The 16,326-nt window shown below is 35.3% G+C and overlaps 3 protein-coding genes and 1 long non-coding RNA gene across 5 annotated transcripts; 1 reads left to right on the forward strand and 3 right to left on the reverse strand.

The window, feature by feature from the left end:
• Positions 1–2,706: 2,706 nt before the first annotated feature.
• On the reverse strand, positions 2,707–5,637 carry LOC118434093. The gene is made up of 5 exons (XM_035846880.1): positions 5,181–5,637; positions 4,910–5,095; positions 4,505–4,827; positions 3,642–4,005; positions 2,707–3,541 (listed from the first exon to the last, which is right to left on the reverse strand). The coding sequence occupies exons 1-5, from the start codon at positions 5,432–5,434 to the stop codon at positions 3,178–3,180; spliced, it is 1,491 nt and encodes a 496-aa protein (XP_035702773.1). The 5' UTR covers positions 5,435–5,637; the 3' UTR covers positions 2,707–3,177.
• Positions 5,638–5,942: 305 nt separating this feature from the next.
• LOC118433948 lies at positions 5,943–8,900 on the forward strand. The gene is made up of 3 exons (XM_035846477.1): positions 5,943–6,347; positions 6,460–6,768; positions 8,313–8,900. Exons 1-3 carry the CDS (start codon positions 6,246–6,248, stop codon positions 8,541–8,543), a joined length of 642 nt encoding a protein of 213 aa, XP_035702370.1. The 5' UTR covers positions 5,943–6,245; the 3' UTR covers positions 8,544–8,900.
• A 1,460-nt stretch (positions 8,901–10,360) lies between these two features.
• LOC110846380 (ABC transporter G family member 20) lies at positions 10,361–14,376 on the reverse strand. 2 transcript variants are annotated; one of them, XM_035846474.1, is made up of 11 exons: positions 14,227–14,376; positions 13,924–14,031; positions 13,761–13,854; positions 13,405–13,697; positions 13,092–13,329; positions 12,849–13,026; positions 12,638–12,753; positions 12,508–12,578; positions 12,166–12,428; positions 11,662–11,748; positions 10,361–11,579 (listed from the first exon to the last, which is right to left on the reverse strand). In XM_035846474.1, exons 1-11 carry the CDS (start codon positions 14,313–14,315, stop codon positions 11,365–11,367), a joined length of 1,752 nt encoding a protein of 583 aa, XP_035702367.1. In that variant the 5' UTR covers positions 14,316–14,376; the 3' UTR covers positions 10,361–11,364. The 2 variants fall into 2 exon arrangements, with proteins under 2 accessions (XP_035702367.1, XP_035702368.1); XM_035846475.1 differs by having other exon boundaries at positions 11,414–11,579; positions 11,654–11,748.
• Positions 14,377–14,656: 280 nt separating this feature from the next.
• Positions 14,657–14,956, reverse strand: LOC118434747. Its single transcript, XR_004834225.1, has 2 exons — positions 14,769–14,956; positions 14,657–14,686 (listed from the first exon to the last, which is right to left on the reverse strand). It is a non-coding gene; the product is annotated as an uncharacterized LOC118434747 (long non-coding RNA).
• Positions 14,957–16,326: the final 1,370 nt, after the last annotated feature.

The raw sequence follows: 16,326 nt of genomic DNA on the forward strand, positions 1-16,326 counted from the left end.
CATGTATTGGTTCATATGATTCTCCGGCACGGTAACCATCATTACCGTCTGGTAATGCAAATTTTACCACTCAGAAACAAACTACTACTACTCGGGGAGACAATTATTACCAAATCAATATCAGTTTTCTGCAAGAGTTCAAAATCATCAGAAAATTTAAAAAAATATAATACCATTTTAACCATTTAAAGAGGACAAGTAAAAGTCAAGATGTCCATAATTCGTGTCACCAGGCGACAGTAGAGTTACCTTAATTCGTGAGGGAGCTTTATTTCTAAGGGATCATTATTCGTAACCAAAAATGCCAGTCAAATATGTTACTCCGTGACAACATTTTCATAAAAAATTTTAATTTTTAGCCCGACCCAAGGCTTATGTACCCGTGTTGTCCATCTGTACAATGATAACTCTTTTTAAAATTATCCGATCGACTTGATATTTTCCACACATATAGACCATCCAAATACACAACTCGAGTTCGATCGGTCAAGTGGTTGGCCGGTAGGGGTCATATGGGTGTTGGGGGTCAAGGGTAACGAAAATTAAAAATTTGCGTGAAAGTTTATAATGACTAGCAATGGAGGAATATAACGTAGAATTAAATAGATTTTTATCTTGAGGTACCCTATAGGGTAAATGTTAATCCTAAGTTATTTCTCGACTCCATACTAAATTATTTCAGCTGATTATATCAATTTTAAGAAATCGGTGTGGACCACCCCCTAGTGTCCCTCTGCAAATTTGTGTTCATATTTAACTTCCTATTATTTCATGAGAAGGCAGTAAAGATCTCTGGTCCTAATTTCAGCTTTCCATGTTAATCCCTGAAAATTGGTGGGGGTCACCCCATAGGGTCCTTCCAGATGAAAATTTTCCAGATTCCAATGTATATTCTTCCATGAAGAGCGATAAGAAAACTAAATGCCAAATTTCAGAACGATATGACGATTTTGAAAAATCAGTATGGGTTAGTGGGTCACCCACCCTTCCAGATGAAAATTCTACCAATTTCATTTCATATTCTTCCTTTAGGCCCCATAAGCAACCTATCCACCAAATTTAAGTTAGATATGACGACTTTGAAAAATCGGTAGGGGTCACCCCATAGGGTCCCTCAAGATAAATTTTTCGAATTTGAGTTCATATCCTTCCTTTAGGACCCATTTACTCCTCTGCACCAAATTTGAGCTTTCTACGACAATTTCGAAATTTTGGTGCATAATTCCCAACCACCCAGATGACCCCTACGGGTCAACCAGTGGACCGATTTTGCCCATCTTCGAACTCGGTTCCTAACTTTGTCCAATATGCATCTGGTAAAAATTTCAAGTCAATCGGCCAACTCGTTCCAGAGTTGTCGAAAGACAGACGGACAGAAGGAGGGACGGACGGACGGACGGACATGACAATTACATAAGCCCTGGTTCGGGCTAAAAACAAATGTCGACGTCACGAATTATGGCGAATTTGCCAGGGAACGACAAACGTCTACGTCACGAATTAAGGTAAGGTTTTCTGTGGCAACATATGTCGTCGTCACGGGTTATGGAGCGGATTTTGACGATGACATATGCCTTTGTCACGAATTATGGACAAGTCGCCAAAGCGACATATGCCACTTTCACAGATTAAATGGTTAAGAATTCTAAAATTCTTACATTTCTTTTGAAGGAACCAAATCAGAAGGCTTCAGCGTTTTCGGACTGTACCTGCACGGACTATTAATTTCTATCATCACGTCCTCCTTGGCTCCACTAATTGTTCCCGTTCTACTCGATAAAATTGACCCTACGTATTTTTGGTTCAGAAATTTCGAATATTTTTCCCCACTTTTTAAAACTCTAATTCGTTCCATTATTTTTTCTCTGCTCTGCATGCACACGAGTTTAATGAATTTTGGGACCTTAATTCTCCTCTCCAATATTTGCCTCCTCTTAGAAATGATAGTCAGAGGAATGACACCCCCCAGAAATGCAACCAAGTTCCAGTGCTTCTCATGGAGAAATATTTTTGTGGACGAGTATGTACGAAAGTATAATGAAATACAAATTATCGTAAAATTTCAAAATCAATTTTATTTCCATTGTTTACCGATGATTATGCTATTTTCAGTCATAATTGCTATCGAAATGATATATTTAGCTATTAAATTTACAACGGAGACTCCACCTCTGACGTTAATTTGTGTCGTTATTGCGGCCAGTATTATCGGGATGGGGCATTGGATCCTACCCCTCCTGGCAAATGTTAATACCGAATCTAAAGAATTTTTGAGATACAGAACTATGCAAATTAAGTCTAGCGTGAGACTAAGGCAGTTAAAATGTTGTGGTGAATTAAGGATTTGGGTGGGAGGATGTTTCTGCGTTCGAAAAGGTGCAAGGGTCGAGTTTTTGTCACGTCTGTTGTACTACTCGGTGTCTCTATTAATTTCGGTGTGAAGATGTTTGCACATATGTATGTACATATGTAAATATTTATTTATGAGTTATTAATTACACGGCTAAACTAATGTATGATAATTTAACTGACGTTTTTTTATTTATTGCAACAACATTTGTAATACATTTTCATGTTTGTAACTATGTATCACATAAAAATATGAATAGTTTATTAAATTTGATCATCTTTACATAAATATGTAGGTATGTATCAAAATGGCGAAAAAATTTTAGACAGTGTCAGGGATTCTAAACCAATTTGTAATTAGATCAGTCGTATATTTATTGACATTTGAATAAGGGTTAACAAACAAAATACCCTTTATGATTAAATTTCTTGCAAAAAGATCACTCATTATTAAATAAGTTGTAAGTATTTAGCTTCAGCTACTTTATGCGAAGACTTTATCCGTCCGTCCGTCCTTCCGTCTGTCAGCTGGATAACTTGACGAATCAATAATTTAGAAATCTATTTACTGGTATCAACATCTAGTTTTGAGGCAGGGTGGGTGAGTTTGAAGATGGGGTCAATCGGACCACCTATACTCAACGCTAGAGAGTGTGGTCAGGCTGTTCTTGGTCAATTCACATGGAAAATTAAACGTCGATATTCGAAAACAGATTTAATAAATTTTGATCATTTCTAGGGTCATTCTGCATACAGATGGAAAGACAAAGATTTTGCTTACGGTATTCTGAAGCTGATTAATAATAAACCAAATTTTCTAATTCATCCTCAGTTGCCTATTTTTTTAGGTCGTTTCGTTGTCTCACTATTATTAGTACGTATAATTTTGAAATAATTAGCTAACTTTGGATCCATTTTAATTAAAATTTTGACCCTTTCACTAACACGTTTTGTTAACATATCTCCAAATCTAATACTTCGGTTTAAATTTTCTTCATAAACTGACCCAAGACAGGTTGCATTATCTTTTAAAATTTCATTTGGTTTTTCAAAATACCAAATACATTCTTTAAGATGGAGATAATGTCCAATATCATACGGTGGAGTGTATCGCTCTGATCCATTTACTCCGACTGTAACGAAATGGACCGATGACTCCAAGACGTTGTCAGGAAGTTCGACAAATTTGGATCTAAAATTCATAAAAAACAATCAATATTATTTCATTTTTCGAGTTAATTATTTTCTTCATATTGTGAAGACTTTAAAAAAGTTTGTATCCAAAAACTTACTGGTTTCCCTCCAAGAATTTGATTCGAGTGGTTAATCGAAGTAGATTAGCGTCAAAAACCTCCGTCGATAAATTACTCATGTCCCTCGTCGGCCAATTTGCAAAGGAAAAATACGACTGCCAGTTTAATTGATTGATCACGCCTCCCAATTTTTTGACATCTTCACTCTTCAGAATAAAATCAATCATGTCACCGTAATTTGAAAATTTATCGGATGGGATGAGAAACTCATCAATGTCGAGCGTAGTCACGTATCGTGCCACATCTCTGTAACGATAAACGCAATCGTTTGCTTGAATAAATTGTCCGCGACTCACGATGTCCTTCTCCTTAATGGGGAGGTTAAATGGGAGCAGGGTGATAACTGTGGGGTAAATCAATTAATAAAAATTTGTTAATAATTAGCACAATTATTTTGTATTAAGCGTTCTCAACTTTCTCACATCTCGCATATATACAATCTCGACAACCGGGCTGACTGGGCATACATATGTACATATGTACATACGTATAGCAACATAAATTGCGAAGCTGTGCAAAATTTTTGAGATGTTGAAAAACTTTTTCTGCAAAACCATACGATATTTTCCCCAGCTATTATTTCAGAAGATTATTTCGCAAACTCATCTTCTTATGTAAATGCTTTAGAAATTTAAAATAATCCACGGAAGCTAAATTGAAATAGGATAACAGAACTGTGCATATGTATGTATAGATTTCCGAAATGTGGAAAATCAAATTATGCGAATTCCACCACGACACATTTTTTTTTATTTTTTGATTTTTGCAAGTTTGCTAAATGAGTTTCGTCGTTGCGAAATAAGACGTTGTCGTGAGTACGCTCATTAAAAATATTTACTTACCATCTCCATAACTTTGTAAAACTGTGGCGAAAGCGGAACTCATAGAAATATTGTAAAATAGGAAATGCTCCACCCCCATCATTAATTGGTACTCCATCCATTCCACGAGTTCAACTGGTTTTCCCATGTTTTCTCCCAATGTGTAGAATGGTTGCGTGCATGATGCAACTTTATAAATCGGGTTTTCCTGCCTCGGTGGGGGGTAGTTAATTTTCAAAATGTTTCCAAAAATTTCCAAGTTATAATTTGTATGATATACAGATACAAATTTGGGTGGGTCTACTATTGCATTTTGGGGTAGTTCACAGTCGATGTAAACTTGGCTGGAACAATATATCAAAAACTTTGCATCACTTTTTTCGAAATTTCGAACTTTAGGCATAAATACATTGGTGCTCATCGTACCCATATTTAAGTCCTCGGCCGTACGGATCTTCACAAATTACTCTGTACCCTTTCCCCGTAATTATTTGCATATTAGTTTCACCATAGCTATCTCCTCCACTACAGAGAAAAACACAATACAAGTCACGAGCCTCTGCTCTTGCGTCCAATGCAACAATCCGGATTTTTGCTGGTTGACCATTCTTGCTTTATTCAGATTGTTAAGTATGTATTTTTTCATAGTGAAATGGGTGACTAAATTGTATCTGATTAACCTTAATTACGTATGTACCTTTTGTCGTTAAAGTAGAAAGCTGAGTAGAGGAACAATCCATCACCAACGGGTTGGAATCCAACTTTTTGCTGAAATCTCGTCATGAAGGAAATCGATTCGACAAGATATTCAATGTTTGGTGGTGGAAAATATATCATCTTCCACGCAGTATTATACTCATTTGAAGAAAATAATGCAATCATGACAATTACGGTTACGGTTAATAGTATAAAACTTGCCTGAAAACGATCAGATAAAAGGAATTGAGACATTGTTTGTGCGGAATGATTAGTTCTAAATTTTCAGTCTGTATGAAATTTGCATATATCCATTCTCAAATATTGCAGAATTATTTACACCCCGGTATAATTGATGCTTTTAAAACCATACCCATATGTATGCACTATATAATTTGGCTTAGGTGAAGCTTATCATACGTGTATGTACATACTTCCATGAAATGTTTTCACAGCTTTTATGCCTGTAGGTGCATAACTTTTAGGGTTACAGCAGGTTAGTATGGACACTTCTGAGCGAATCATATTTAGTTTTTCTACCAACAAAAAACGTCTATCGCTTCCCTGAAATGTTTGTACAGCTTTGATTTATGTATACCTAAGGTTTATATTTGTTAATTTATTTAAGTACCTATTTATTTATTGCATGCGTGATTATGTATGTATTTTGATTATGCAAATAGCAGATTTTGTGGTGCTTCATATTTATTTAATAAGGAATACATATTTTTTGGCTTACCTACAAAGCTCAACTTTCCATATTTTATGTAGTTGCTTCTACCTATTTTCTAAAATTTGTAGCTCATGTGCATATTATTTTCAAAGTAAAAACTATTTTACATTTCGTTGCAACGTATACGGTACTGAATCAGGGTGTGGCTCATACATACCTAAAAATGTTGGCAAAAACACGTGTGTGCAAAATTTGTGGCTAATGGGAATACCCATCTCGGACGAACAGGACTGTTACTACATGATCCCTGAATACAGGAAGAAGCATTGTTTTACCTATGTATTTTACCACTTAAATATTTGTAGTTTGTACTTTATATGTACATACAAATAAATGCCAAACATTCCCAATAACGAACTCATCACACATCGCCCAAAAAGCATGTGTTTAAATCTACAGAATCATCCCATCTTCAAGATTACTGTGGCGATTGTGGTACAATTTTTAACTTTCGAGATACACAGATTATGCCATGAAAAAGTGTACCTTATCCTTGGTACTTACTTACTTCTTTCATCTTTGTATGATTTTATATTTATGATTGCAGGTGACGGTTTTGTACTTTCACTGGATGACACAGATTCACGAAAAGCATGACAACCTTATCAAGCAAAGCGGAGAAGATACTGTCGAACTATTACGGAGTTTTGAGACGAAAACACTATCATCATTTGAATCCCTGAAAAATAAAGTAGCATCACTATCCCAGCCAACTCAACCAACTCAAACAGAAGGAAATAAAATAGATTTTGGTGTAGCAGATACAGGATTTTGGGAAGGAATGTACGCCAAATCGAGACATGTATTTGATGAACCATTAGCGACGGCATTGATAACATTTTTGAAAGCGGAAAATGTGAGTAAAAAAATAATGAGGGTATTCACTACGATTTCGTACAAGAATATAATTTTGAAAAAAAAATTCGAATTAAATAAGACAGATCCACTAAGTTATCGGACCAAATGCTCAGAACTTTACACACAGCTGATGTAATCTCAAAAAAATTGCATATGTTTACTACCAAAGGGTCTGGATTGCCATACAGTTCAAATTTTAATGATTCAATTCCGCTATGTGCTACAGATTGCACTTCCTTTATCAGATTTCGCATCAAATTCCGACCATCGACTGCACCTACTTTCAAGCTCATTTTCTTCCATCTGTTCTTAAATTTTCGTAAGGTATCTGGCGTTTCTGAAAGCTTAGAATATTTGGAGTTAGTTAGCGCCCAGAATTTCTCAATTGGTCGCCGTTGAGGAAAATTTGGTGGGTTTTAATTTTTCGGCACAAATTCGATTTTTTTCAGATTTTGGTTCTGAGTGACCTTTTTGGCGTCATGAGACCTTGGGAGGTCATGCCAAAACCAAACTTGATTTTTTTATGATGTTTGGTAATAAACGATTCTAATCCCCTTTTAATTCAAGATTTAAGATAAACCTCCTGGTTTACAGTGCCCTCCAAAATGACGGGATCAGAAACATGACCAATGCTACACATGCGTTACCAAATTCTTCATTTTTTTGGGAATTGGTCTTTCTTTCGGACTTTGTCTTCATATTTTATTTCACAGGGGTTGGAACTATGGAAAAAATGCCTTCCTGGAAGATTTGAAGGATTAGCTGTGACGTGGGGCTCATCGTCCGTGATGACCACTTTTCCCCAAATTTTCTCTCACAATTTCTTGCAGCACGCATGAATCCTTTCCTTTTGTGTTGGTTTGTAATTTGATGCTGGTTTTTTTGCACTTGCTGTAATCCCTAGTTTATGGACTTTGATTTTGCTTAGATAGCTTTTTTAAATGTTGACCTTCCTTTCCGCGCCAGCCGTTGTCGTTGATGCATGAAGATTTTTTTCATCCGATTTTTGACTTTTGTCGCCGCTGGCTTTGCAGGTCGACTAGTGGGGACTTTGAATTTGAGTTCATTGGATTCCTCGTACTTTTCTATGTAAGAGTTGACATTTGAATGAGGAATACCTTCTTGCTTGAAAAAGTGCCAAGTGATTTTAGAATCATAGTTTGTTCGATTTTTGCGAAACACAATCACTCTTTTTTTCAACTCTTGCCTTTCAACCCAAAGATTTTCTAGTCTTAGCCATGACTCAATAATTAGTGATATATATCAATGGAAAGCTTATAACTTGGTCTATTCAAAAATATTTTTTTCGAAATTTAATTTCAATCTGCTCCCGCTCAGCGCGCGTTTAATGGGGCGGTCCGATAACTTAGTGGATCTGTCTTATACATATTTTTGGAGATGCATAAGTTCGCAAATGAATTTTCAAGTCAAATTTTTTTTTCGAACTTAGTTTTTCGCAAACATTTCAAACTCGTAATAAATATATCAACAACTTTTTATGATATGTAACATTCAAAAAATAAAACTCTGATTTCCAAAAAGGTGAAAACTCTCCTGGAACTCGGTTGTGGGACGGGTGCATACGCCAAACAAATGAAAGCTGCCGGAATTTTGGTAGCCTGTTACGATGGAAATCCACAAACTCAAGATTTGTCCGAGGGTCGTTGTGGCGTCGTGGATTTGAGTAAACCACTGGATTTTGTCAATTCGAATGGACACTTTCACTCGAAGTTGGGGAACATATTCCAAAAGAATTTGAGGATATTTTTATAACAAACGTCAGTGGGGCGAAGAATGGATTAATTCTTAGCTGGGCGATTGAAGGACAAGGCGGAACATCGCATGTTAACAATCACAATAATAGCTATATACGGGATAAAATTGAACCAAGAGGGTTTGAGTCTGATTTGGAGATGGAGAAAGTTTTTAGAGATGCGGCTCGTAATGGATGGTTTAAAAATACTATAATGGTATTTCGGAAGAGCTCTAGGAAGGAATGATATAGCGGTCAGGCAGGGTTAGTGAGATAATTGTGGTCAGTGGATTTTTTACGTAAAAACACCATATTTTCACAAACCAAATAATTTTATATCACACTACAACTCAAAAATTAACTGAATCATAACTGCATATGAATCATAACTAAATCATAAACACAGAACTATACTATAATATCATAAATTATGATCATAAATTTGCATAAAGGGCCGTGCATAAATTATGTGACAAGAGGGGCGAGGGGAGTCCAAGGCTCCAATAATATCTTACCTATGTAACATGTTAAAGGGAGGGGGTACGGACCACTGCGATTTTTGCGTTACATACTTTATGATAGGCCCTTAAATAGAAAAAAAATTAAATTTATCTCAAATTAATACAATAAAATAATTAAACTGAAAAGGGGGAAAATTATTTAAGGGCTAGTGTGGCCACCTGCTTTAATATTTTAAAAAATTAATATGTATCATATCCAATTAAATTTTTTGTTATAAAATAATGTTAAATAAGTAATTCATCACACAGTTTTTTTAAAATAATTGTTGTTAACGTACAACTATTGGTATTTTATAGAACCATTTTATTTTGCTCAAAAGTGGCCACACTAACCCGCAGTGACCTTACATATGTAATCATCCATTTTAATACATCATTATATTATGGAAAGAACGTTTGTCCCCTACATTTAGAACATATTTTTTACCAGGTGATAGTTCTTTGTAATAAAAATGTGTGTGTAAAATATAGCCGGTTAGATAGTATACTTATATAGAATATCCATCAGCATAGTTGTACTTACGCAAATATATTTGAACAAGATTGGGTGAAATATTCACAGAGAAATAATTGTGATAAACCGGTAAATGTATAAATATGTACGCATATAATACCACCCTCAAATAAAATCTCCCGAAATTTGTATTGCAATTCTGAAATAAAAAAGGATTATGAATAAATGTCAGCGGTTGCATTGATGATTTCATACTGATTGTTATGGAATGTTCCAATCAATTATCAAGTATTACAATTCTAAATTCCTAATATTAAAATAGGTCTCACAATACAAAAATTGAGGTCCACCACAAAAAATAGAGGTGCATAAAGCAATAAATCAATTAAATCCTTCCCAAATGCATGTCAGTCGGATTAAACAAATATTTGAGGATCCACAGATATGAGATTACCGTAACTCGAATCTGAATCAAATAAATACATCAATGAGGTACAGGGTGTGAGTATCTTGTCCCATAAAACTGTTGGCAAAATCATTTCTGCTGGGAGCAAATTTCTCACGAGATGAATATTTATGTACATATCTAAAGATTTAAAATGTCACAATGATGGATCATCAACTAATCACTTGATCAGTTTCAAAATTGTGTTTAATCGTTTATACATATGTAATTACACATACCGATCATGGGTATTCATTTCGAATTCGTATCGTTAGCAAAGTTCGCAAAACATTTTAACCTGGAAATTAATTTGCGAACTTGCCCATTTCCAGGGCTAGTAGATATTTAGGTCGCAAAATATTTTAAAAAGTGATGTTGCGATGCGGTCATGCGAACTTGTAATGAATACTCCCATTGTCAATTGGTTCGACAAATACCTTTATTTCATGTATGTGTAAGCTATTTCTAAAGGGTGCCAGACGGTTCATAGCATGAAATTCGTAGCAGGTACAATTCATAGCAAAAATACAATTCATAGCATGCTACAATTCGTAGCACATTTTTTTCGTAGCTATTATTCTGATAGCTTAATACGATTCATAGTAATACAATTCATAGTGTTTTTGTCGGCCAAAATTACAAATCCCTATCTTCAATATAATAATATTTTGTAAGTTTTGAATCCCAAATCTTACATACAAATTATGTACAACCAATGTCGATGTCGAAATTTTTCAATAAATTCTATTCTAGATGTTATGCAATTATGAGACTATTGCAAACCGTGTACAAAATATAAAGCAGTTCGATTGGATTAATTGAAAAATCGGTATGAATCACCCAATAGAGTTCAACCAGTTACAGAATTGACTTCATTGTAAGACTTTATATCTTAGGGCTACTGAAAAGATAGTCCAAAGATGGACCATGCAGTGAGGGATCAATTTATTGTGAGCTATGTTTCGAATATGCGACATCAAAGCCTTGACCCTTAAACCCTATCATTCTAAATATTTTTTTATTCAGCCTTCTTTCGAACTTGAGCTTACTTTTAACTCATTTTTTGGCTGAATGCAAAATTTCAAGTCGATAAGATGAGTTTAACGAAGGTGATCTTGGTGTTAGACAAAGCGAGTTCACAGCTACTGACTCAGGCTATGAATAATTTTTTTTGGTCAGCTGAAAAAATTTTGAACTTAGTTTCTCGCTATGTATTGCTACGCAGCGATATGAATATGTATTGTACGTGCTACGAAAAGATGCACTATGTATGGATACTACTATCAGTTATAACGACTATGGTATGTACGTGCTATGAATTGTATGCTACGAGCTATATGGCTATGAATCGTCTGCTATGAATTTCCCTGGAATCATTTCTAAATACCTATGTACAATTATCAAAAATATAGGCTCCTATTTTATTTTTGTCTCCACCTTCCTGCCCAAATTGTAATGATCAGTGAAACCGAAATCCAACCACCCGCTGATAAAAAGCCTAGCACTACGGTTGTGGTTGTTATTCCTGATCCTCTCGAACAAATTGAACGCATCGCGTCGACCAGAAGTGTCATCGGGATGAAGTTGGCCACTTGACGAAACCACCACGTCATCATTGTCAAAGGGAAGTAAATTCCTGCAACACTCAAAAGCATTAATATACACATTCCGTAAGTGATCTTGCTTGAATAAAGGCAAATACTTATCTACATTTGTACCCGTTGTAAATATCATGGACGTTATTATGCTAAGAATGATTAAGATGTTTGCCATAAGCCCGTCACAAAGTGCACCCACAAGAAAAGCTAAAAAACAAAGTAAATTGTAAATTAGTTTACCATTAAAAAATAACAAAAGAGCTTCGACACTCTTATTAAATATAGCATCTCATCTTATTTGCATAAACTTCATTATCGTCCATTTTAGACGATACTAGTCTTCAATGTTAGATGAACTCCACGTCAAAATATGCAAATGTGGGTGACAATCTAACTCAAGTTTTTTTTAGTATATACTTACTTATTTATCAATATGTACATACATCATACAGAGTGTATGAACGTACGGTAGAATTATTCCGTCAATATCACCTCATTTGCATATTTCGGCGGCTTATCGAGTGACATAGATTTCATAGAGCCCGTATAGCCTAAAAATCTCGTAGTGAAATTTATGCAAATGACACACAATCACACGCAACAATAATTTCAGATTATTCTTACCAATTGACATTCCCGTAAAAGCTGTTGCGTACATCAACGCCACGACTGTGACCCACGACCCATTAATGACCATTCCGTAAAAGCCATGCAATATTTCCAAAACTATTCCAATCTGGACTAAGATAATTAAACTTTGGGTGGCAAAAGTAGCAGTTAGTTGATGCCATAAGTATACACCGGAGACGTGGTCTCTATCCACGAGTCCTGCCATTTTATCCTCCGCCATTATAACTGGGATTGCCAGCACCACCGTAAACATTACCCTGGACGACATACATATTTACATGTTTAGAAAAATTTAGTCAGCCAATAAATTACTTAAAATTGCATAAAGCAACGTACACAATTGCATATGCAGGTCGTATGAAGGCGATATACTCAAACGTTTCGTTGGACCCGTAGATGGCATTGAACTGAAATACATCTGGATTATTAAAGTATTGTGATGGAATTAGTGAATTTCTGTACACACATGAATCGGTGGTCTGGTAATGTCACTAGGAAGGGAACAGGATGCTAGGATATTTCCCATGTAAACCAGATACCGGTCAAAAATAGTCCTTCTCATCCAAAAGGCCAACATCCGGTCTAAAATTTAAAATTAGAATGAAATTATGAAGTATGTGTTACTGATAAATTCACATTAATACAAAATATGCATTATATTTTATATATGTATATACCGGCTTCGTCTAATCGAACTGATATCGTAGAGCCAAGAATTGTCTCATTATCCGCAAAATTTCGAAAGGCCATTCGATTTTTTAAATGCATGGCATAATTTTGCGGAAACTCGATGAGTCCTGCGGTTTTGCCCTGTTTGATTTGGTCAAGTCCTTCCTCGTACGAATTGGCAGGAACCTTCACAATAATTAAGAGTATTACTTGCCAGGAAATATTTAATGCATTTTCTCCTAAAATATTACCCAAATGAATTCATTCTTTACAAATGTGTCAATGAAATTGCAAATTCCCACATTCGCGAAACATTCTTGGGACAAACTGTTAGGAAAATTTGACCTGCAGTACGTTTTCAGGACGTCAGTGTAACTCAGATTAGAATTATGCACAAAACTCAGCTTTACACGGTTTGGTACCGGACCAAGCACATTTTGCAAGGTGAACATGCACATGACTGGAAGAAGAAGCTGGAACATGTGAAACCTGTTCATCACAAAAATAAATTGACATGTGAGGAAACTTAAACACATTAAAAATAACATTTAATTGTAATTGGACCTTAAATCTCTACGGTGTCGGTGGAACCATTTAAACATGAGGGCGTAAATTTTTGATCCATTGTACACATTTGTATTGAGAGATTTTCGAGGTGCAGGGGATTTGGGTGGTAAAACGACGATTTCCTGAAGGCCGTATTGATTAAGACATTTAAATTTGGGGTAATTCGATTCTTTTTGATCATGTTGGCACAACTTGAAAACCAGTTTCTCCATTGTTGCGGCTTCGTGCGTCGAGAGCAGGGACTTTGGCGAGTCCTCGGCAAGAAGACGACCACCCCGCATAAAACCCACCTGTAATTAGAAGAATTCATATGTAAAATGGACTTTACTTCTTATGTCTGCAAATTCGCCAACCTTCTCGCAAAATTTTGTCTCTTCGATGTAATGCGTGGAAATTATTATGCTTGTCCCCTGATCACGACAAATTTCATGCAGGTATTTCCAAATCCTGTGAGAATTTTTATTTATTATTTGTTTATGTATGAAACTTGTGTGATTCATGAGTTCGAACAGTTACCTCTGTCTTAAAACCGGATCCAATCCAACGCAGGGCTCATCTAACACGAGCAGTTTGGGATTGTGTATCATCGCCGCCGCCAAGGACACCCTCCTTTTTTGCCCCCCACTTATGGTAAAATGACAAAAATTATTAAATCATTCACATATATTATTTATTACTAGTGCTCCTCCTGAATCCGGAATTAGGAGGCGAATCCTAAAATGCCCGATTCAGATTCGGTTTCGAGTATCGACGAATTTTCGGACTCGGATTCGTGCAGAACAAACTAATTATTGTGTATTCAGCAGATAATTTTCGCACCTAAGATCTTGAACTACTTTATTTATTTGAGGCAAATCCAGAAAATTGCTTAGAAATTCGATCCTTTCCTTGATATCGTGTGTCCTCATGGTGTAGATTATTCCAAAATATTTCAGCGTTTCTGCAATCGTTAATGTACCCAAAAGAGCTGCGTCCTGGAATTAGACAGACTTTAAACGATGATTATGAACAAAAATTCACACTCTATGAACAAAAATTTTTAACTTGCCTGAGGCATGTACCCACAAAGGCGACCAAGATTACCAGGATTCATTTGTTGAAATACGGTAACGCTGCCAAAATCGAGCTTATGCAAGCCAACAATGCATTTGAGTAGGGTCGTTTTTCTAATGGGAAGATTATAGAAAGTTCCAAAATTATGATTAAATCTTAAACCTAACAATGCGTAAAGAAAATAGGTGACACTTGCCCACATCCACTGGCACCCAACAATCCATAACTGTATATAGTCATAATTTGACAATAAATTGTATTTCTTAAGGATCCCATTAATTTTTTAGTTGGTTTATGTAAATACTTACATTTTCCCAATGCCAACATTCAGATCGATACCGTTAAGAACGATCTCACCTTTGGCGAAATGTTTGAAACCGCTACTTATTGTTACTGCCATTTCGTAATTTTTATTTTATTTGCGTATGCAAAGCTGTAGCACACAAATAATTGGATCTTCGTACTTTGGTACAGGGGGGAATGATCAGTTGTGTAGTGAAGCTCAATTCATATGCAGAAGTAGATGCATCTCATTATATGTACATCTCATTATAAGGCAACAATGATCATTTTTCAGGAAGCAGTAAATGTATGCATGCAAATATGTACATATTATATTTACTACATGTACATATACATATGCATACATTGTATTTACAATATAGAGTAAACACATGCATCAACAAGTACTTCCCAGGTAATGCCTGACATGAAAAAATTTTATCAAGCTTGTCATCCGATTAATGTAAGTCGATAAGTTGTGCATGTAAACCCAATTACATAGTTACATGTACATATACTTATGCGTACATATTTAAACCTGCTGTGTACCTAGGTATGAAGTGTATTTTTACATCCTACCTGGAAGTCACATAAGAAGAAATCTTGTAGGTAAATTGTATTTCTCTTCCCACACGCTATGCAAATACAACATGTTAATGTATACGTAAAAGTTTCTCATCTTTCTTAAACAAACCAGAGCATAATACATATGATTAATTATGTTAGTAATAAAATAACTCCGCATATTTATAGACAGATCAGAGATACGTATTGGTTATTTATGAGGGAAATATCACAATTCATATGTAGAAATACATACCTATGTACATACCTATGTACATACATACACAAGCATATGTATCTATTGTTTTGCAGAAATATCTGCAAAAGTTTCGTAAACGAAACTTTTCTAGTAGCGCGTTCGTGTGAATAGTTGCAATCGAAATTCAATTGCTACATTGTATTCTATGTTTCAATTATTGGCTCATTAAATACAAAGTTTGGATTGATTATGAGAGATTAGAACGTGGGGAATTTGCGCAAGTAATTGTAAAATACACCTCAACGTGGACGATATAAATATATACATATGTATGTACGCTATACAGATATATATAAATTAGGCTCTGAGAAAAAACTGAGGGTGTATTTCCAGCTGGTCGTAGATAAATTGGAAAGATAATTATATGAATTGCATCAACTTTATTAAAGCTAACTATGGACAATGTACATCCATATAGATATATATATATTTATTTAAATTGCATTAGTGGCTGCTACGAAACTGTATGTATGTACATTGGTAGATATCCAGTGGTAAAATCGGGTCGGAATGAGACCGAGTTGACGTCAAAATGGCAGGGATTTCCTTCCTAAAACCTTCTTAAGACTTTTTAAGTGTATTTATAACTTAATGCATAAGGCATTCAAAAATTCAAAAAAAACAGGTTCTCTGAATTTTATCCCCGTAGTGAACTTGACATTAGTTTATTGTGAACTTTCTTTTATAATTGGTAACCATGGCGATATGCATATTGTAAAACTTTCATCCATTACATGTTATGAAACTAAAGAAATTCAACT

The sequence above is a fragment of the Folsomia candida genome, unplaced genomic scaffold, assembly GCF_002217175.1.
Source record: "Folsomia candida strain VU population unplaced genomic scaffold, ASM221717v1 Fcan01_Sc001, whole genome shotgun sequence".
NCBI classification, from domain to species: domain Eukaryota; kingdom Metazoa; phylum Arthropoda; class Collembola; order Entomobryomorpha; family Isotomidae; genus Folsomia; species Folsomia candida.